The sequence below is a fragment of the Monodon monoceros genome, unplaced genomic scaffold (assembly GCF_005190385.1).
Source record: "Monodon monoceros isolate NGI ecotype Baffin Bay Population unplaced genomic scaffold, NGI_Narwhal_1 Super_Scaffold_19, whole genome shotgun sequence".
In the NCBI taxonomy this organism is placed as follows: Eukaryota; Metazoa; Chordata; class Mammalia; order Artiodactyla; family Monodontidae; genus Monodon; species Monodon monoceros.
Genome location: NW_021703775.1, coordinates 72,834,980 through 72,858,559, shown reverse-complemented (window position 1 = coordinate 72,858,559; position 23,580 = coordinate 72,834,980). Strand labels below are relative to the sequence as shown.

General features: G+C 42.1%; 1 protein-coding gene across 1 annotated transcript in view; it reads right to left on the bottom strand.

Moving 5' to 3' along the window:
* Positions 1-658: 658 nt before the first annotated feature.
* LDAH (lipid droplet associated hydrolase) overlaps positions 659-23,580 on the bottom strand; it is a 95,992-nt gene continuing 73,070 nt past the window's right edge. Inside the window, exons 6-7 of the mRNA XM_029232062.1 lie at positions 18,767-18,849; positions 659-5,619 (exon numbers count right to left, since the gene is read on the bottom strand). Coding sequence (XP_029087895.1) covers positions 5,428-5,619; positions 18,767-18,849 — 275 coding nt within the window. The 3' untranslated portion in view covers positions 659-5,427. The remainder of the gene's footprint in view (positions 5,620-18,766; positions 18,850-23,580) is intronic.

The window sequence follows — 23,580 nt, the reverse complement described above, 5'->3', positions numbered from 1 at the left end:
AGAGAGACAGAGAAACAGAGAGACAGAGAGAGAGACAGAGAGGACAGAGAGACAGAGACAGAGAGAGAGACAGAGAAACAGAGACAGAGAGACAGAGGACAGAGAGACAGAGAGAGAGAGAGAGACAGAGAAGACAGAGAGACAGAGACAGAGAGACAGAGAGGACAGAGAGAGACAGAGAGGACAGAGAGAGAGAGAGAGAGAGAGAGACACAGAGAGGACAGAGACAGAGAGGACAGAGAGACAGAGACAGACAGAGACAGAGAGACAGAGAGAGAGGAGACAGAGAGAGGACAGAGAGAGACAGAGAGGACAGAGAGACAGAGAAGACAGAGAGACACAGAGACAGAGAGACACAGAGACAGAGAGAGACACAGAGAGAGGACAGAGACAGAGAGAGAGGACAGAGACAGAGAGAGACAGAGAGACAGAGAAACAGAAAGAGAGAGAGAGAGGACAGAGAGAGACAGAGAGAGAGGACAGAGAGACAGAGAGAGAGGACAGAGAGACAGAGAGGACAGAGAGACAGAGAGAAACAGAGACAGAGGACAGAGAGAGACAGAGACAGAGAGGACAGAGAGAGACAGAAAGAGACAGAGAGAGAGACAGAGAGAGAGGAGGGGGGGAGAGAGAGAGAGGCCACTCTGTGGGGCAGAAGCGGTTGTATTTTGGGGAGGGGTCGAGGCACGGGCGCTCTCAAAGCTGGAGCGGTTGATCCCAAAGGTTCAGGGCACAGCACAAGTTTGGAGGAACAGAGGGAATTAAGTGCGTCTGGAGCATCCGGTGGCCGTAGCAAAGCTGCCGAGACCGGAACACGGGACTCAGCCCCCGCTCTGACCCGCACAGGCCACTGCCTGATATGCACCCCGCACCCCAAAGCCGCATCTGTTGTATCCTCTGTTGTTCCCAGCCCTCTCCTCTTCCCTTCCGCTGACAACCTGGCCTTCGCCGGCCCTCGCGTGACCCCTTCCCCAAGCCTCCACTCCTCTGGCCGCCTGCCCGCTGTCCCCTTCAGGAGGCAGCACGGTGCGTGGGAAGGGGTGAAGCCGTGTCGCTGGGGCAGAGCCCAGCTGTCACTCAGTAGCTGTGAGGTCTTGAGCACGTCACCTGCCTGGCACCCTCGTGGTAACTAACACACGACTGAGGCCTGAATGAGACGCTGTGAAAGTGCAGGGTGAGCAGCACGTTCTTTCTCTGGACTTGTTCTCTTCTCTTCCGAACCCACCCAAGTTCCACCTGTCCTCCTGGCACCAGGAACAGCCCTGCCACACCCTCCCTCCAGCAGTTTTCTCTTTACAGAACTGTGGCAACCCGGAGCCTTCTCCGGCCCTCACCGTTTTGCTCTGGAGATGCCTTCAGCCTGCTGGAGAGGACAGACACATGTCCCCCATTGGCTCCCCACGTGGGCCAATGTGATCACTCACCTACACCTCCAGGGCACAGAGGCAGGAATCTCAGCCCCTTCGGAACGGAAATCTTTCCTGTCCTCGGCACTCCTACAGGAGAGCTTCAGCCTTAAGTCCTCAGAGATGTACTAGTTCACAGAGCACACTCAGGCCCAGGCACTGCCCGCTCCTTAAGCCCCACCCAGCAAGGAAAGGAGAAGCCCAAGGACATCTCTTCTTTCTGGCAAGAGGGGGCCAGGAACAAAGATGATGCCTCGTGTTATTTAAGAAACACTTTGCTTCCTACATCTTTTCAAAGGACTATAAGCTCCTCGAGGGGATGTTTGGGTGTCCTGGGCTGTGTGTGGGAGGCCTGCAATGGCCTGGGGTCAGAAAGCTGTGTCGGGTGAGCGAGTGGCCTCCTCCTTCACCAACATGAACCAGAAACGCTGAGATGATTAGAATCAAATTTCACGCTGGGTGAAACACTGCAGAAGCTGCGATATCGAGGAGTCCTCCATTGCACCAAAGAGAAGAGAGTGTAGAAGACAAGTCTGCTATCCTTCTCCTTTAGGTACCATTTAATAGAGCATCTACCAGGCAGGGAGCTAAATACTATATGCAAGACCTCGTTTGACCCCATTAAAGACAAACAAAAACCCTTCCGAAGTCCAAAAGCTAACACAAGTACTTTTGTAGATGAGGGCCAGTAGGGGAGTGAAGGAGAGGGCTCAGGGAGGTTAAGCCTCTGAACATAACAAACCTGATAAATGACAGATCCAGGATTTGAACCCCAGTCTTCATTTACTTCCTAGAAGAAGTAATTAGCTTTCTGGAAAAGAAGCAATAAGAGACAGATGCAGAAGGAGAGTGTGTTTTTTTTAAAAATAATTATTCGTATACATTTCAAAATCATCTCAAACTTACAAAAATGTTGCAAGAACAAAGAACTTTTTTTTCTCTGAACCATTTGAGAGTAAACTGACATAATGCCCCACGGCTCCCTGACACTTGTGTGTCTTCAGTACAAATAAGGACATTTTCCTACTTGTCCACAATACAACCAGTGAAATCAGAAAATTAACATTGGTCTCTTATTCCCAGCTGATCTTCAGATCCCATTCAATGAAGTTTTGCAAACTGTCCCAACAGTTTTTTTTAATAACAAAAACATCTAATCCAGAATCAGGTATTATATTAAGTTGTTGTGTCTCCTCACGTCTGGAATTAAATTTAATATAATGTAGGAAAACGAAAAATCAAGCCTTTGGAGGTCACTGGCTCTCCAAGGGTTGAGTGGTGAGAGGGCTGCTGCCTTGGACACCTGGCCATGAAAAGCCACAGGGGCTGCCTCTGGAGATTCTCCCCCATGGTCCAGAGCAGACTGGGAACAACTGGTCATGATTTCCAGTTTAGGCTTTTCACTCAGCCCTAGATAACCCCAGATGAAGTTATTAAACCTTTGACAAGGGCCATTCAAGTGGCTGACCGGGATATACAGGCAGAAATGCTTCTGGAAAATGGATTTCATCCACTGCTTACCAACTTTAGTCTTTTATTTTTTATTATGATGATGTTTAATAATAATTATTATTAATATAGCCAGTCTTTATTGAGAAGATACTCTTGGTCAGGCATTGTGCTAAATGCTTTCATTTAATCGTCCCACTGAATTCTTCAACAATATGAGGTACATATTATTATTAATCCTATCTTATAAATGAGGACATTGAAGCATGGAGAAATTAGATGAAGTTGTCTAAAATCACACAGACAGTAAGGCCTCCAGAGTTCACATACCCTATCACCTCATACATATGCACGGAAACATTCTGCTTAATTCCTAATGAAATAAAATGAACTTCAATCTCCTGAAATCTGATTCTTCCTTCTCTACAAGAAGCACTGAGAAAGTGGCTTTTCAATTTAACAGAGAGACTCTGACCCGAGTCTAACTCAGGAGGATGCTAGGATTGTACCCCTCCTCCTCCAACACACAGAGATCAGGCCAGGCAAGGTCAGAAAGTGGGGGTAAAACACTTATTTTGAAAATTCATTTGGTGCTTAGATGATAAACAGGAAATTTACTTTATCATTTTACTTCTTATCATTTTTTAAGCTCTGGTAACCTTTGGTTTATCAGACATAATTTCATACACGTGGACTCCTGAAATAGGAAGTGATGTTGTAAGGTCACGCTGAAAGGAAAGCTGGGCGTGTTACTCTTCATTCCAGCAGCATGATGTACCCAGTACTTGCTTAGTACTACTGAGCACCTCCTGTATGCAAGGCACTTCAAGCCATGAGACCCAGCTCCTAACATCAGATTTCTAGAAGGCCTCCCTACACAGTTGCCAATAAGGACTCTGTATGCAGCTTTGCGCCAGCGGCTTAGGCATCTACCGGCTCCTTTCCAGGGCCAAGAGCACTGCTTGCCTGGAGCGTGGCTCCTCCCCTCTGAGAAGTCATTTGCCCTGACATGGCAGCCACGGCAAAGGGTCATAACTCATACAGTGCTCACCACTGGGCTGGCACATATCAGAGGTGAATCTTTCATCAGGGGGCTTTAGGTTTTGAGAAGAAGGACAACATCCCATTGTCCTTAAGGAATGGGACACCGTGAGGGATTTCCTCTAGGAGAAAATGGAATGTTTCTATCTATCATCAACCATCTCTGCGGTCAGCGGGACTTACTGGCTCCTAAGGTCCCAGAATTGAGTCAATTTAGGGAAGGAAGCAATATTGTTAGCCTGCTCTAGGCCAGAGAACAAGTTTCTTCTTTACTGGACCTCAAGGTGCCTAGAGACGGTGAATTCACTTAACTTAATGGGTTGTTTAGGTTCATCAGTAAAACAATTTCTTTCCAACTAACAAAACTAATGGAGAAATCACTTATGGTAATTTTCTATTCAGCAATTTAAAGATGCCCTTTCAAAAATTACTTAGTAGAAGATTTTCAGAAGAAAAGAATCATAATGTAGCTAACAATCTATCCACAATGCCTTTATAGTACTTGGTTCATTGCTGGTCCTCAGTGGAGTTTGACTGAAAAATATCACAGAAGGGGCAGTTGCATGTGGCAGGTACAAGGCTGATCTGGGACAGCCTAGGGCCTCCCCACCTTGGCTCTGGAGAAGAGGAGCCTGCTAGCTGTCTGTGGAGGAAGGCAGAATTGGGATCCTTCAATAACTCTTATTAGTTGTTAGTTGACCAGAGGAATGACTGACGAGCCTTATTTGCTGACTACTGCAGGCAGATCGGGAAGTCACACTCCTCGGGAAAGGAGACAAGCAGTGCTTCCCCTGCCATTGGCTCTGCTGGGGCTTGTGCCACTGGCGGCCAGACAGAAGGCTGACTTGGTGGTTTGAGACATGCTGCAAGGTAGTAACAGGTGGGCTGTGCAGGCTGTCCTGATATCCAGTCTGATTCTGATGATCTCAGCCAAGACCTGTGCAAAGTTAGTCTGGGCTGATCTTCACCTTCTGTCCTTAAGAGAGACCCAGGTCCACTGCCAAGATCCACTGCTCATCACTTCCTGCTACTGGACTTGAGTGTATCCTTCTCATGATCTCACATGCTTCACAAAGCTGACTACACACTTAACATTCAGTGGTCTCTTACATTTTCTAGTAGGTCTTTCATAATTTTCTCTAGGGGAGCCTATTCTACATTGTAACTCAATTAAAATCAACTAAATTTAGATTTCCTTTTGTCTGAAAGGATCTTGCCTACCAAAACAAACTGTATGGTGCCACTGGGCATCTCGTGCAAACATAAGAGACTTTGTTTAGATCACTGTGTTCCCTGAGTCTTGGAAAATGTGTTGTTAATCCTATGGAATATTGATCAACTGTGTCTATTTCAGTCTGTAGCATGGGGAGCTGGGAGCTGATAGTTTTTAAGCCAAGAGGGTCTCACTGTTTTTCTCTTCTAATATCCAACATTAAAATTAAACATTTACCTACTAAGTATACTACTTACTACTAAGTACACCTACTGCCTTTATGTACTAGCTGTCAGTGCTTGCTCCTTGTGTCAGTATTTATATTTTGGACAGATCATCCTTTAGCCAGTCAGCTACCATATCTGCCATTTCCTGGTAAAAATAGAGGATAAAATCATGAGGTATTTTTTTCTCACAGAGTCGAATATCTCCTTCTGGAAAATCTTTCTTCATGTCTTCATAGTACTGTTTTGGACACCAACCATCTATAGTACCATAGTAAAATGTAAGCTAGAAGACAAGACAAAAACATTTATTAGAAAACACTTCCCCTCCCAACACAGATATGACACCAGCAACCTGTAATGCTTTGAAAACAGCCCCTGCACCTAGCCCTATAAGCGAGTCTCAAGGCTCCCTCCGGAGAGTGGCTCTCAAGGCAGTGAGCTTTCATGGTTTATGGGAGCGAACCTTGGCATCTGATGGAAAGAAACTCATGTAGGGAGAGCCTGGTGTGATACATCACCCATGATTCACTAAAAGGACTCGCCAGCAAAGTTGTGTATGTTGAGGTTGAGATGGACACTGGAGAGATGGCTGATGAGGGCAAGGAAGAGTTATTGAGACATAATCACTAACTAGTAACCATTCATTATACACTTAATAGTTTTCATACAGCCACATGTAGGCATATGGGACATGTTTGTTGGATGTATGCAAAGATGAATCAGATGGACTCTGCTTCTTAATGTAGCAGATGAAGTGTTATCAGAACTCCGAGTGTCTATGACATTTCTAGGAAGAGGCTCCAGGTAGCAGGAGAGTGTGCTGATTCAGTGGGGAGGTGTCACAATCATACTTCAGGTGACAGCAAGCAGGCTGGATGGAGACAGAGCTTCCTTTGAGGCATCACTAAGACGCTTATTGACTATTGATCTGTACCAATCCCTGATACACATACACACACACATGTTCATGCATACACATATATGTATATACACATACAAATGTGTACATATGCACACATATGTGTACATATGTATGGGCACATAAGCATATATACACCACCTATGTATACATAAATATGTATATATGTGTATTTATGTGTATATACACATATACATCTATAAGCGTATACACACACACATCTTCATCTCTACGTCTAGCTCTAAGCTGCTGTTCTTCACTGAAAAACTATGTTCTACTTCTGTATTTCTGACCAAAAAAAAAAAGGCAACAAAGGTGAAATCCTATTCAGAAGGGTACATACTGGTAATTTCTACCAAAACCCCCCAAAACTAAATTTTAAGGCCCCTCTGACATCTGTTATCACTGAAAACAAAGAGTTATGCCGTAAGTGGCTAGTTATCGTCACCTGTAGTTTCCATAACACACCGAATTTGTTCACTCATTCAAACACTTAATCATTAATCTATTCAGCAAATACTTCCTGAGCATCTACTCTGTATTAGGGACTGGAAAACAGATAATAAGTCTCTGGGGGAGGGAACTGGAGGCACCACGTTCACAAGACAATTAGCCCAGATAAGGGCATCTGGTGGGAACCAGTGGGCAGGAAAGGTTCCCTAGAGCACTGATGTCCAAGTTGAGTCTTCAAGTTGGGGGAGCACACTGTGGGGAGTATACCAAGCAAATAAAAAGTATGAAGGAGCATGGCACGCTTGGGAATTGGAAGTAATTTAAAATGGCTGGGCTTCCCTGGTGGTGCAGTGCTTAAGAATCCGCCTGCCAATGCAGGGGACACAGGTTCGAGCCCTGGTCTGGGAAGATCCCACATGCCGTGGAGCAACTAATCCCGTGCGCCACAACTACTGAGCCCACACGCCATAACTACTGAAGCCTGCACGGCTAGAGCCCGTGCTCCACAACAAGAGAAGCCACCGCAATGAGAAGCCCGCGCACCACAACCAAGAGTAGCCCTCACTCGCCGCAACTAGAGAAAGCCCGCGCACAGCAACGAAGACCCAACACAGCCAAAAATAAATAAATTAATTAATTAAAAAAAAAAAGGCTGGAATATGGGAGATAAGTCTGGAGAGCTGGCGGAGAGAGATGAAGTCGTGAACAGCCTCTGTGCCCCAATAAGGAGGTTGTACCTTGTTCTGAAGTCCACAGGAGCTAACAAAAGACTTCACACAATGAAGTGAGGTGATTAAGTCTGTATGGTAGGAAACTTACTCCAGCTGCAGTGACGAAGAGATTGGAGGGGATCAAGCAGAGGCGGGAGGAGGATATGGGAAATACGTGTTATTGCCCACTGGATAATTTTCTACTTGGATCATTAAATCCATTATCTGAATACGGACAGGTGAGATCACTCATAAAAATACCAACTTTTATTACAGTAATGTTATGATGTAACCAACATTTAAAGAGCTGGTTAATTAAAAAACACTTTAAAGAGGAGAATATTTAATGTAGTACTCCAGAGAGTCAATTACTGACAAATAAACTTTGAGTTGTAGACTTATTCCAAAACACTTCATAGGGATTTTTCTGGCTTTCACCGGGGCTTTGGTTTTGAAAGCTGCAAAGGATCTGTGGCTCACAGATTTTTCACTGAATTTCCTCTTCCTACTCTCCTGTTTTTGTCACTACAACCATTTCTGGGCATGCCAAAGGTCCCAAGCCGCACTTCATCTTGCTAGGGCTCTCAGCAGTGTATGAAGCTCCTTTTGATTCCTGGAGAACAGGAGAGCCTGGCAGTTGCCTGGTTCCTTCTTCCTGGTGCCGGTCTCTCTATAGCTCTAAAATGCTGCAACCTCACAACCAGTGGGTGACTATTCCGGCCAGTTGTGGAAAAAATAAATTTCTCAGAATTTCTCAGCAACCACCCTGCCACAGCTTCCCCTTGCAATACTGCTGGGAGTACAAGCTGTCTGCAGGCATTAATGATCTACCAATAGGGCTAATAACTTTAGATTCTCTCTAAACCACTCCCTACTCTTAGCACCAAGAATCCTTTAAATTATATCTAGGAAATAGCATCTGGAACAGTCATTATGCACAGCTGTTCAACACTTCCTCAGAGTATGAAACAGTGTTGAGAAATCTAGAAATGCAAAATTCAGACTTGGGCTCGTGTCCATCAGGTCTGTTCCTCTGCTCCACTGCACTCTTGCCCGAAGACACTGGGACACTGAGAAGGGTACTGTGGGAGTCCTCACACCAGTACAAGCTATGGTGGTGAGGTCTTATGAAAAACCCTAATACAAAAGGGTCAACTAGAAGGAAAGCAAGGCAGGAAAGACCTCCCCCAATGAAGTCACTTTGACAAGGAGGAAAGCATCACTGTGGCACCTGCTGTTACTTTCCGCCTAACTCTTCAAAGACGATTTCTATGGAGCGTTTCCTTTTCAGTGAGGCAATTACAACGGAACCGTCTCCATTGAGAAATCCAGCTTGATGAGGCTTAGCACTGGGGAAGCGCCATTCCTCCCCTCATGTATGAAGGTATCAGACAGTTGAGCAGGAGTAATAAATATGGATTACAGGAACCCAGCCCTACCTTCAGGTATCAAGAGACAGGTCTTGTCCAAGTAGTTATGGGACACGCGCTGCCCAAGGCATATGCTAGGAACCTCAACACAAAGTGACTTCAGTGTTCAAGACGGCATAACAATGAGGATCATAGATTTCCCATATGTTCATCTGATTTTACCTCTCAATCCTCCATACTGTAATCATTTTGAGGGGGCTGTATTTGGTTACATTTCTAAGTGATAGTGGGGTAAGGTCTTTTTGTTTTGTTTTGTATTGTTTATTTAAGTTCTTCTTCAGAAGAAGGGCTCTGTAAGAAAATCTTGGCTTACAAGTCAAACACGTGGTTATTTCTATTGCCTTTACATACACTGGCTCAAGATACTTCCTGATCCCTACAGATTATAAGTCACAGGCAATAGATCCGAACAGAGGACTCTGCACCTGTAACCTGAAACAGGAAACTGGAAAAGTATGGGGTGTGTGGTGGTAGTGGTGGGGGAGGGGGAAGGACAGGTGAGGTATAAAGAAAGAAATAATCGGACACCAAAGCATAGTGGTGAAGAGTGTACACTACTACTATGTCGATATGTAAAAATGATTCGCAACAAATAACGATGACCTGATGAAAACAGAATGATTTGCCAGGCTCTATGCTAAGTTTTGTGTTCACTGAGTCCTTATAATAATATTCTGAGGAAGGTATTTTATTCCTGTTTTACAGAAAAGGAAACTTAGGCTTAGAGAGACTAACTTGCCTAAGTTGTAACAATTAGTGAATATAACCCAGTGAAAAACTGAGTTATAAATCCAGAGATGGCATTCCTAATCAGTAGCTTTTACTACTATTTACAATTAAGAATAAACTGAACCATGGTATGAAAACACAAACCTGAAGACTGAGAGGTCTTAAACTGGTTATGAAAACTACCTGCATGTGACAATCACCGACACACACAAAGTTGATGTATACAGTTCTGGGGTGCTGCATGCCACAGGGGTGATGCAAATACTGGAATTGTTAACCAAGAATCTCAGGCTATCAGAAGGATGTTTAAATCAAATGTTTACAAGAAAATAAATTATTTCCTATAGCTATTTCTCCTTGGCACTTGCTTTGATATGCATGAGAGTTGATAAAGAGTATACCTTATTGAGATGGAAATTATTCTATTTCCAAATTGTTATGTTAAGTAATCGTTTCTCTATTAAACACAACATTTAATTTTCTCAGTTCTAGGTTTTGATTGCCCAGGATTTTGCTTTTCTCTGTGTACCTTCTACAGTAAGGTGGAATTATGGTTACTGTGATAACCATAGTTATCACAGATAGTCTCTGTGCTCACAGATATGTTTTCCTTTAACTCTTCAGTTGTCCCTAAGGATACATGTCCCTGTTAAAATGTCCCTGCAAATTGCTGCAGCTTGCCCCCACAGAGCAGCCACAGTTGTCTTTTCCAATGGCTTTTCTTTTTTTTTTTACCTTTTTGCTCCTGAAACTGCAGATTCCCAGCATTTCCACCCAAAATGACTCTAAACCTATCTCCCATCTGGCACCGGTTAAGTGGTTGAAATTCAGAAGTAAGACAGCTCTGCCCTGGAGAAGCTCCAGAGCAGCGAAGAACTCAGGCATGTACAAGTTGGCCCTTAAACACAACAGGCAGAGAGAGGTACGAACAAAGTACTGTAGGAGCCAGAAGCAGGAAAACCTGACTTCTGCCCTGATTGATGCAACAAAGCTTTGTTTTAGTATTCATTGAGTTGCTGGCTTTTATGCATTAGTAATAGATGATTTATTTTAAGAACAAAAGACACTAGAAACCACCTTATGATACAAGTTTATATATTTGATTTAGCTAATAACTAACAAAAATCACTTCCAGTGATATATTAACATCTTAAAATATTAAACATGAAAAAAGCCACACACAGAAGTCTCTATCTGGTGATAATAAATATTATTCAGCTATAAAAGAAGAAGGAAATCCTGCCATTTGCGACAACATGAATGGACCCTGAAGGTATTTTATGCTAAGTGAAGTCAAACAAATAAAGACAAATATTGTATGATCTCACATGTGGAATCTAAAACAAAAAACCGAATTCACAGAAACAGAGAACAGACTGGTGGTTACTAGTGGCAGGGGGTAGGGGGTGGAGGAAACGGGTGAAGGTGGTCAAAAGGTATAAACTTCCAGTTATAAGATAAATAAGTTCTGGGGATGTAATATACAGCATGGTGACTATAGTTAACACTATACTGTAATATTTGAAAGTTGTTAAGAGAGTAGACATTAAAAGTTCTCATCACAAGAAAAAAAACTGTAATTAAGTGAGGTGATGTTCATTAAACTTGTGATAATCACTGGGCAATATATACATGTATTAAATCATTATGTTGTACACTTTAAACTAATACAATGTTGTGTGTCAATTCTATCTCAATAAAACTGGAAAAAAAATCTCTATCTGAATTACTTCTTTCTATTCAGTAGCTGACTAGGACTACAGGCATCATAGGAATTGCTGGACAAGAGCAACAGGCTGCTGCTTCTACCCTCCCCGTGAAGTCAGACACTTAAGCCTCGACCCTGCAACCTTAAAGGAAACCTATTCTGTAACATAAGCATCTCCTTTCAGTTATTTGAAAATCCCAGCCCTCTCAGGAACAGAGAGGTAGCAGTCACAAAGCTTTAACAGTTCACTGCAGCCTTTCTGAGCAACCATTTTTAAGAACTTGAACAACTGCTGAAGAAAGGGAGATAGTTTAGAAAATTCATTTTCCGATTTACCTTGTTTCCTTTCTTTCTTTTATCTAGAACTGGCTCAATTCCCATTCTTAAAAAAATGAGAATTAGGGCTTCCCTGGTGGTGCAGTGGTTAAGAATCCACCTGCCAATGCAGGGGACACGGGTTCGATCCCTGGCCCAGGAAGATCCCACATGCTGCAGAGCAACTAAGCCTGTGTGCCACAACTATTGAGCCTGCGCTCCAGAGCCCGTGAGCCACAACTAATGAAGCCTGCGCACCTAGAGCCTGTGCTCCGCAAAAAGAGAAGCCACTGCAATGAGAAGCCTGTGCACCGCAAGGAGAAGTAGTCCCCGCTCACCGCAACTAGAGAAAGCCTGTGTGCAGCAATGAAGACCCAAGGCAGCCAAAAATAAAATAAATTTATTTTTTAAAAAAGGGAATTAAAATCCCTAAAAATTAAAAAAAGTGGCTGAGGACAGAGGTGAACACACAATCCTTCACAAGCACCGAGCCCTGCTCCCCCTGAAGGCATCTAGGGGAGCAGTGGGAATTGGGTGCAAAAGGAGTAGGAAGTCCAAGCGGGTTAGGGACTGGGCTACTCTCCAGTAGCTGGAACAATCATGCATCAAAAGCGCTGCAAAGTGGGGCTCCCTTCTTTCTGCACGATCCAAGTGTAAAGGGCCAGAACCTGTTCATTCCCAAACATAAGTCACTGCTCCTTCCAGAGTAACTAGCTTCGTCTCTTTCTTACCTGGGTCTGGAGTGAGAAGCTGACCCAAGGCATCTATCTTCCTCTGGTGAGGCAGCAGAGTATGAGGCACTGGGAGCAAATTTATCCTCCTGTGCTTCTGTTTCTCCCTGGTTATATGCCTCAGGAAACTGGCAGACGTGCTGGGAAGGGTCTTGCTTAACTAACTTAGAGAAATGGCTAATTCCAGCTCATCTGAATTCTCCGTACTGGACCCAAGTCCTGGTAAAGTTTAAGTACTACTGTGTCTTCCTTCACTGCTGTTCCTATACAACATCTCCCTTAGGCATTTTATGGGAAGCAGTGGCCAGAATGGGACTGGGGCATTCCAGGGTCACTTGGCTACATATTTAATATTACCAAAATCTTTCATTATAGAATGAAAATATCTGAAGGGGTGCGCAGGGGGAGGAAAAGATAGGCAAAGTCTTTTTAAAGTACTCAGAGGCATATCTAGGATATAACTAACTTTGTAATAATAAACTTTTATTGAATGCTTAGTACATGGCCAGACACTCTTGCAAGGTCTTTATATGAATTGCATATAGCATTATAGTTTTGGAACAACCGCATGAGAATAGATAGTATTATTAAACCATTTTATTGATGAAGAAAGGAGACACAGTGAGGTCAAGTAAATTAACCAGGGTCACATAAGTAAGCAAATGGTGGAGCTGGAGTTTGAAGCTCATGCTGTACCTGTGAAGATTCTGCTCCCCGATCACGCTCCACTAGAAAACTCGAGGGTATGCTGACACAAATGAGTGCCTAAAATGAAGCTCTCAAGGTCAAAATGATTGAGATACAAACAAACCTATCTATTTCCAGGATGATTATGATATTCTGAACAGGCTTCAAATTAAACAGGCAGAACTAACACAATCAGTTTCAGACCGAGGTTGGCGGAAAGGCAGTCTTGGTTAGCTGGTCCAGAGAGCACATCCTATGCTCCACTAAGCGGGACGTGTGCATGTCCGAAGGATTTGCATGCCCAGATCTGCAAACAACTGTGCAAGGTTTGTTTGTTCCCAAAGGCAACATGCGCCTCTGGGCTCAGGCGGGCTAAGCAGGATGGGGAGAGCCGTAGCAGAGGGGTCCCTGTTCCTGAGGACACCCTGCCCCTTTCCCAACCACACTGTTGGCCCCAGGCTGGCCCTCTGGGGGCAGGGGCAGCACCACTTTGCAGGAAGTCCTTCCACCGCTGCCTACCTTCATCAGAAAGCAGCGTCTCATGTGCTCTCGCTGGGAACAATTTCAGACCCCTATTGACTGATAGTGATGTTCAGATTTGGTCTGGCAGTAGCACACACCAGCTGTTTCCATAAGCCTAGGCCAAGGATGGTCACGGCAGTTTAGAATTTCCCTCCTAAGTGAGTTTTAAATGAAAACTTCAAGTTTCTAAACCAAACACTAATTCACTTTTCTTTGAATGAGACTATATATCCCCTTATAGCTGAGAACAATGACAGAATGGGAATGCTGACCTCCTATTTGCCTCAGACACACCAGGTGCCTCCTAATGCAGAGCATACCCCAGCGGCTCCCAGAAGGACTGGGACCGGGGTGGTGAAAATGTACAGTTGATTCTCTTACTTTGGTTTATTCCATCCTGGTTCTCATTCCCGTCCCTCCCCCACTCCATTTCCGTCTTATTCATTAGTTCCTCTCCTTCCTCCCAACCTTTAAATGTGTTCCCCAAGGGTCAACCTTTAGATATATTCTCTCCTTATACTACATACTTCCTTGGGTTACTATTTCCATGCTCATGACTCCAAATATATCCTCATCATTCCCAAATCAAAATTCAGCCCAGATTCCTCTTCTAGGCTTCACACCCATATATCCAGCTACCTGCCAGACATGTGTCCCCCGGATGTCCCACAGGTATCTCAAACAAAAGTACCAAAATGAACTACTTTCTCAACCAGCTCCCACAACTTGCTGGCACTTCTTCTCCCATATTCCCTATCTTGTTACAAAATCCAAATACAGAGAAATAATCTTAGACTCCATCTCCATTCTCTCATATCCTATGAGTACTAAGTGTCTTTGACTCTACTTCCTAAATCTTTCCAAATTCTACCCCTTCTTTATCCCCAATTCCACTGCCTTAGTTCTTATAAAAGTCTTCTAAGCAGTTTTCCCACTTCAAATTTCATTCTTTTCCAACATTCTGATACACATTTCCCCCCAAATAATCCCTCTCATTGGTTAATCTAGCCACATTCCTAGGACTAACTGATATGAACTGGCACCTCTGAACTGGTTGTTCACAGACGGCACATGTTCTGATGGGTCAGTGGTTATGTCATATGGTTGTCAAACATTCTGAGTATCACCCTGATTATTACCCCCTTCCTTAAATCCTTCAATGGTTCCCTAACAACTCAAAATAGTCTCTTTAGTGTAGCATATCATGTTGTTCTCAGGCCAGTGACCAAACCACAGTACCATACTCCCTAACCTTTACTAGTGCCTCAAAGCAACTTCTTCACCTGGGATCTACAGGTCCACGCAGTTTCATGGGTAGATGCAGTGGCAGTTGAGGGGAGCGGAGTAATGTAAACTTGGATGGGAAAAAGAATATATCATTTTTTTTGCTAACCTCTAACAATAATTTAGTATTTCCTTCAATTATGAACACAGGCAACAAACCACAGAAATACCTATATTTTGTCATCTATAAAATTACTGAAATTTTCAAATTACAGTAAAATTGTTTTAAGTAACTAAAAGTTTATGCATATCATTACATATTTACAATAGTAATTCTGACTGCTATTATATCTCATTAGTTTGTTAATAAAGATGCACAAATTATATATCACAAATTTGATTTTAATATATTTCGATAACTATACTTCAATATAATTTTTTTTTTTGGTAATCTCGTGTATTTATTTCATGCACTTAAAAAAACTATTCTGAGAAGGAATCCACACACGACACAGCTGGAGAGATCCACAGCACAAAAAAGGCTTAGAATCTGTAACAGCTTTCCTGTCCATTCATCTAGTATACATCTATTGATTGTTCACCAGGTATCATGCATTGTGCTATGCCACAGGGATACCAAGATGAGAAAAACCTTCAAGGTGGGTGAGAGGGGAAAACCGACTGTTTAAATACTGTGTGATAAATGCAACATTATAACTTTACATATGGAGCCATGGGAGCCGAGGGGAGGGACTTCTAACCAAAACCAGGGGCTGGGGAAGCCCTCTTAAAGATGACAATGGAGGGCTTCCCTGGTGGCGCAGTGGTTGAGAGTCCACCTGCCAATGCAGGGGACACGGGTTCGTGCCCCGGTCCGGGAAGATCCCACATGCCGCGGAGCAGCTAGGCCCGTGAGCCATGGCCGCTGAGCCTGCGCATCCGGAGCCTGTGCTCCGCAACGGGAGAGGCCACAACAGTGAGAGGCCTGCGTACCGCCAAAGGAAAAAAAAAAAAGATGACAATGGAGCCAAGTCTTAAAGGACAGGCAGAATTTAGTCAGGTGAAGAAAGAACACAACCTATGATGCCACAGGCCCTACTATATTCTTTTGGAAACAACTGAGTCTGACATATTTGCTTCAGGAAAGGGAAGTAACCTCATGTAGTGCTGCAGCAGTGTCTGACACTGTCTGTAAAGTCTCTAGACCTTGGAAAGAAGGAAGGGAGACAATCAGCTCCGGAGATTTTTCAGAGTTAAAAAGGCACATTTCCCTCAAGAAGATATAAAGTTCTCTTCATGTGGAAATTCAGTGGTAAAAAATTTGAATTTAGAACCAAAGTCTGCTGATTATGGTATAATAGTTTTCTAGAGGACGAGAAAGAATCCAAAAGCCATCCACATGTGGTAGTAGAATGACTGTTTTTAGACTAAATCTCCTGTGGCTTCCTGACTGGATGGCACAAAGATACATTTTCCAGAACTGTTTTAAAAGTTGAATAATAGATATATTTAACGATTTCTGCAACGAAATGTGTGGCTCAAAACATCTTTACAATGGACAGTCCTGGAGAGGTACAAAGTTTCTGAATGCTTATATTTGGGCAGAAATGAGACACAGCATCCTTGACTAGAATATTTAAAGTAGGGATATGTCTAGTCTTGGGAACTGATTTTCAAGTCTGACTAATTATCAGGGTTGTTTGGAATGCAGGGGAAAATGCCCACTATTTTGCTAGAACTATGTGCCCTTTTAAGTTTCCTTACTTTCTCAAGCAGACTGAGACATATGTTGATTCAACTTTTACCAATATTAAATTACAGCATGTTTCCATTTTTTTTCATTACAGAAACAAAAAAATTGCAATAAACTTCTTGTCTTTCTATACCTCGTTTCACTTAGGAATTGGAATTGTATTATTCTAGTGGAGAGTTCAAACTTAGCTGGTAGAAAGGACATGCAATTAATCGCAGGTCGTTGTGCATCATTAAACTAAACAATGCCTTGCTTTCCCAAACTCCACAAGCACATGTCATGTTATCTTAAAAACAAAATAAAACCATTCCCTGTAGTTGGAAAAGTTTAGTCCTGTGACCCTGTGTTAATATTAACCTTGAAATGCCTGCCATCTACCATTATACCCCCATATTTCTCCCACAGAAGTGTCAGTAAAGTACGGTCCTGACCATGAGCAGCCCTCTATCTGGGAATGATTACACTTGCATATGGATTTAACTTAGGACAGGAATAAGTTAGCACCTTCCTTTGACCTCCTTCTGAGCACAACATACAAACAGAATCCAGGAATGATGAGTACTTTACAGCAGCTGGCTTCCACAGGTGGTAAGACAGGCTTTGACACATGACGGGTCTAGTCATTCAGCAAGTGTGAATTTTGGAAATGAGCATCTGCCAGTCTTACTATTAACTGGGAACTGAGTTGTTTTTATGAACTTCCAGCCTTGAGAACTTAAGCACAGCTTTGAAACAAATTCACTTATAATTTAACTAAAAAATAAAATACTGTTTTTCTTGCATTTTCACGTACGTCAATGAGTGGAAACAGTTGAAATCCCTGGAAAGAGGGTCCTTATGAGGCCCCAACCTCCCCCATTCAGCTAATGAGGGTTTCCTCTGTCTTCAAAATTTCAATCTCTGGCCAATTGCTATTTTAGAAATATGATGACCACTATGGCCATAAGACAAACACAGACTGGCACTTTCAAAAGTCCTCTCTGGGTGAAGCTACGATAGATCGATATTCTAAAAATATTGTTTTAAGAACATATACATTTCTTGTTTTAAGATAATTGTATTGGGAGGTTATAGAAATATGAATTAACACTATAGGCAAGTTTAAGTCAAATGTCTCAAGGTTTATGAAGAGATTCTAAACCCAGCAGGATATCTAAGATTTTACTTGCAGATTGTAGGTTCCTGGGCCCTGTAAGAGTTGGTCACTCAGTGGGGCTCGTTTCATTGCATCCAGCAGATGTCACGGTTCAGCACTGGACTGCAAAGCTCTATATTAGCACAGTCCAACAGAAATACAAAGGCACACTGGTAATTTAAAAACTTCTACTAACTGCATTTTAAAAAGTATAAAGGAATGAATGAAATTTCTTTTAATAATATATATTATTTACCCCCACGTATCTAAAATATTATCATTTCAACAGGTAATCAATATAAAAATATTAATGAACTATTTTACTTATCTTTTTGGTACTAAGTTTCTGAAATCCAATGTGTATTTTACACTCATGGCACATCTCAATTCAGAGTAGCCACAAATAATCACATGTGGCTAGTGGTTACCGTGTTAGATGGTACAGCTCTATCCTATTCAGCTGTACAGACAGACAGCTGTATGGACAGACAGACAAATGATGCCATGGGAGTACCAGGGCCACCTTAATTCTAGGGTGCTTAGACATATTCTAAACCACGGCCCCTCACAGTTTCAGAAACTGTGCTTCCAAATACGCCTGTGTTAAGATTCTAGCACTTACAGCAGCAACTCAAAAATGCTAAATATTTCAATTGTTGCCTTTCTGCACCTGCTTGTATAGAAAACTCGCCTTGATGTCAGCTGGGCATTCCTACTCCAATGCATTGGAGAATAAGAGAGACGGGCTCACTGGATCATCAGATCATAGGCATGTTAGTTCTTTTCCAATGTTTCACTTATATTTTAATATAACTCATTTCTTCCATAAATATTATTGAGAGTCTTTTCAGTACAAAGCTCTAGAGAGAAGCATCGATCCTAAAAATAAACCCAACAAAAACAGGTGGCAAAACATATTTAAGAAACTATGTAGTCAGCTTTACTTACTTTCTATGCAACTTTCAAGGACTGCCTTAATGTTAACTAGAAGTAGAACTTGATCTGAAATTTACAAACCCTTGAGGTCTTACAGATTCTAAGCAACTCTAGCCTTTCATCCTCAGTAAGTATTTCTGCCCATCTACTTACCTCCTTGTAGCACTAAAGTGATTACCTTAGATAAATGTTCCTTTATGGTTTCATTGTCTCTCTTCACCACCTCCATCATTTCTTGGCTCCCAAGGTAGGCAGCATTAACTACATTAAAAAAAAAAAAAGGCAAACAGTTAGAATATATAGAACAAACACAAATGTCAAATTAATTGTAGTATATTCCTGCTTTACTCTTTTCTTTTGCCAAATGCTATGTGATGTGAGATATTAGTGAGGCCGAGAGAGGCATGTGAGTCAGCAACATGCACTGTCTCTGGAAACAAGAGCATGCCCTGTGGAAGAATCTCTCTCACCCTCACCTGGCTTTCTCAATAGCAACGTTAGCAGTATGATGGCCTAATGTCAGATACCACAGCAGATGTGTGTAATCATACCTGATCAAGGCATTTTTATGATTTAAGATTAGAATCACAAATTTTGACAGATAAATCATGTATACCAGGGAAACCACACATAGTTATGAACATGAAACCATCTCGATAATTTTTTAAAAAGGACACAACTAAAAAGAATGTTTATTTTAAAACAGGTTTAAGTGATCTTTAGGAGTTGCTTATGAGGGTTAGTTCTATTATACTGACTGTGGAATGAGCAGAGTGACCCTCATTTTCGAGATGTCAAATAACTGAGAAAAAGGAAGAACGCCAGAGATAACATGAATTTATGTGATTTTCTGGTACTGCTACACAAATTTCCATTTGATTCTTTGTGCCTTGAATTCTACTTTGATTGGTGTTATTATTGTTACTTTGCTTTCTTTTTGGCATCATCTGCCTATTTGTCTTTTATTTTTAGTCTTTTGTCATAAGTTACGTCTCTTGAAATCATAAGTAGATTTCTTTAAAAACAGAATTTAAAGTCTCTCTCTCTTAAATAAAGGGACTTAACATACTCACGTATACTGATATAAAATATATTTGGTCTGACTCCAGTCAGTAGGCAGAATAAAGTAAATAATAAAGTTCACAGCAGGAATTAATGAAATAGAGACCAGAAAAACAACTGAGAAACTAAATGAAACTAAAATTAAGTTCAATAACGGATAAATCTTTAGGCAGACTGATCAGGAAAAAAATGTGAGAAGACATAAAACATTACCAGTATCAGGAAAGAGAAATGACAACCCTTCAGATAATACAGACATCAAAAGGATAATCAAGTAATTTTGTGGACAACTTCATGTCACGAAATTCAATAACTTAGATGAAACAGCCAGTCTGCCCAAAGACACAAATTTGAAGCTTACTTAACAATAAATAGATAACCTCAATCGTCTTATATCTATTAAAGAAATTAAATTTGTAATTTAAAGCCTCTGCACAAAGAAAACTCAAGGGCAAGATGAATTCATTGGTCCACTCTACCAAACATTTAAGGAAGAAATAATATTGATTTTAAATAAATTCTTCCACAAATGACTACACATATATAGATATTTAATTTTTGACAAAGGTAGCATTTCAGAGCAGCAGAAAACAGGTGGTCTGTGGTAGGCAGAATTCCCAGATGACACAAATACTCCTTGCCCTTTACAATCCCTCCCTTCTGAGTGTGGGTGAAACCTGTGAGTATGATGACATATTACTCCCATGACTAGGTTACGTTATAAAGTTGAGACGACTTTAAGGGAGATTATCCCAGTGGACCTACCCTGACCACACGAGTCCTTCAAAATTTGAGTTCTCTCTGGCTAGTGGCAGAAGAAGTCACAGATTCAAAGCACTAGAAGGATTAAATGCACCACTGTTGGTTTGAAAATGGAGCTCATGTGAAAAGGACCTGAAAGTGACCTCCAGGAGCTGAGAGGGACCCCTGGCTGACAGCCAGCAGGAAGATGGGGACTGCAGTCAAAAAGCCACATGAACTGGATTCTGCCAACAACCTGAATGAGCTCAGAAGTGGACTGTGGGATATGCAGGGGTATAAAAGAGGCTTCTGAGAGCCAGGCAATGGTGATCCTTGAGCTGGGAGGGAGTTATATGGGAGCTTGCTTTCTGATAATTCATGGAGGTAAACATTTACATCTTAAGCACTTTTCTGTAGTGTTATTCTTGAATTGGAAAAAATATAAACATTCAAAAAACTTGTAAGGAATCTTACATTTCTAAAAGTAAATTTTTCATCAGGGAATGTACCTCACCTCACCTTTATTCTTATTCTTGTTTTTCCTGGTAGTTTCCCATCTAAGTGTACTTTTTTGTTGTTTTTAGAAAGTGGAATACCATTTTCATTTCCAGTAATTGCTCCAAGGAAGCAATTATCTTTTTCTTTCCTCAAAAATGCTCATAGGGCTTCCCTGGCGGCACAGTGGTTGAGAGTCTGCCTGCCGATGCAGGGGACACGGGTTCGTGCCCTGGCCCGGGAAGATCCCACATGCTGCGCAACGGCTGGGCCCGTGAGCCATGGCCGCTGAGCCTGTGCGTCCAGCGGCTGTGCTCCGCAACGGGAGAGGCCACAACAGTGAGAGGCCCGCATACCGCAAAAAAAAAAAAAAGCTCATAACACAGCACAGTGGCCAAAAACAATAATACTAAATAGAAGTGTAATTTCCTAAGGGGAAAACACATTTCTCCTGGCAATGACTATCAACAGCATTCCTGGAAACCCAGCAGAATTCAGTTTCAAGCACCACAGTGAAGGAAATATCTAGTAGCAGGAGTAATGGAAACAAAACACGAAGGGAAGAGAATGGTTTAGAAGAATGGTACTTATTTACTTTTATTTCCTTAAAAATCTAAATACAGGTGTAATAAAAACCTTACTGAGTCTAATGTTCTATTTTATTTGCTACCGTCATCTTCTGAAATCTGCTTAGCGTTTAAAGATCACTACAGGACATCAACTCCCAGTGGAGTGGCTGAGGAACGAAATGAGTGAGGGCTAAAGTTGGAAGACCAATAGGACATTCATCTCCCAGGCTAAATGGTACCACTAAATTCTCCAAGTACACATAATCTACAATAGAAGGCTGCCTTCTGTTTAACTCAATCACCTATCTTGATGCCATTTTGTCTGTCTGGAAAATTCCCAACTCATCTTCAAGTCCAAATTCATTTGTTTTCTCCCTTACTTATCTAGATAGAACTAATTTCTCCTTTTCTTGGTACCATTCCTGACCTGTATCTGTATTTATAACAGTCGTAAGTGTGATATGTTAAAATTCTTCACATTCATCTCCCCTACCATGCTATATAAATATATATATATATATAAATATAGCAGCAGCTATATTTCATTTATTATTCTCTCCAGTGATTATGCAAGTGCTTGGTTCATGGCAGCTGTGAGTTAAGGGCTGTTAAATAAAATAAATGGGAAGGGACTTGGCCAGTGTTTTCCTTTTTTGCGGGGGTAGGAGGGAAACAGGTCAGGAGGAAAAACCTGCTGTCTTCCTTGAAGTGGTGCAAGAGCTGACATCACAAGAGAAGCCAGAACACTGACATGGTAAGCCAAGCTGGCGGATACTGGTATAAAACTGGGACAAATCATTGCAGGCAAGAGTGGCAATCTAAGAGCTTCTGTTGAGACTGGCCCCAGACTAGGCCACATAAAGCACTGGCCATAGCAGTGAGGGAAAATGCAGAGGGAAGAAAAACCACAATTAATGATACAATAGGAGGTTTGGGGGAGATGTACGAACAGTATTCTGAAGTAGAACTTGGGGGTTGGAAGCCAAGTTGTCCTGCTCTTTTGGTGGTATGTGATCCAGTGCCATTAGCACAGTTTCACAGTAGAATGCCCCAGTTTGTTCAGTTTTGCCTTTATATTGGGGAGGGAGGATTGATGGTGCTGAAGCAAAGGGAATTACTTGAACTGGGCACAGTTTAATTAGGGCAGGTGAAATTTGGAGGTAGGAAATCTCCCATACATGGGTGTGTACACTGCAGTGTAAAATGTGATTGTTACTCCTGGTCTGTTCTGACCAAGATATTATTTCTAGTCACTTTAATATTCTTTAAAATGGCTGTTAGGTTCTGTATGTCCAAAGTATGCCATAAGGTTTAGAAGAAAAAAAACAGTCTCTTAAAAAAATGCTCCTTACAAGATTTGCTGGATTAGAAAAAGGGTTTGGTATATTTACCTCCATGATGGGAGGGTGGCTCAGGACAGAAGCCACTAGTAAGCACACAAATAGAGGTAAACAGCAAAAAGTTTTCATTTAAATTCTCTTTAAAATAATAAGGGTACTACTAATAATCACGGGAACCAAGACAGGCTCTCCTGTGGATAGGTGCATCTAGACGTGCTTCCAAGAGGGTCTCCCATAAATAAACTGCAGACCCCAGTCTGAGGTGGTCTTGTCAGGGCTCGTGAAGCCCAAAGACATTCTGGAGGGGGCATGGATGTGGTGGACTTTAGTTATGGTGAAGAGGATGGAGTTAACTGTCTAGGTTACTAGTTAACTAGTATGGATGGAGTTACTAGCTGTTTGGTAGGTCCATGGAAGATGGGTAGGTAGGTAGGGTCCAAGACCATCTTGAAGTAGGGATGTAGTAAATACTAGTACCTACCCAAAAGCCAATAAAAACCCCCTCATTTCCTTGACTAGAGACATGGGAAAGTCAAAACATATGGCTTTTCCACATCCCTTATAGCTAGGGATATGGCCTAGTGTTGGCTACTAGAGGCAATGTAGAGGCAAGGTTCCTGGGGGAGGACTTCTCTTCCTACATAAGCCAAAGCCTCATCAGGAATAAGCCTCTGCTTTTGCCCCATTTTCCTTAATTCCATCTGAATGTCAGACATGAGGCCTAGAGTAACAGAAGTCATCATGTGATCATGAGATGATGAGCATGAGGAAAAATGTGCTGAGGA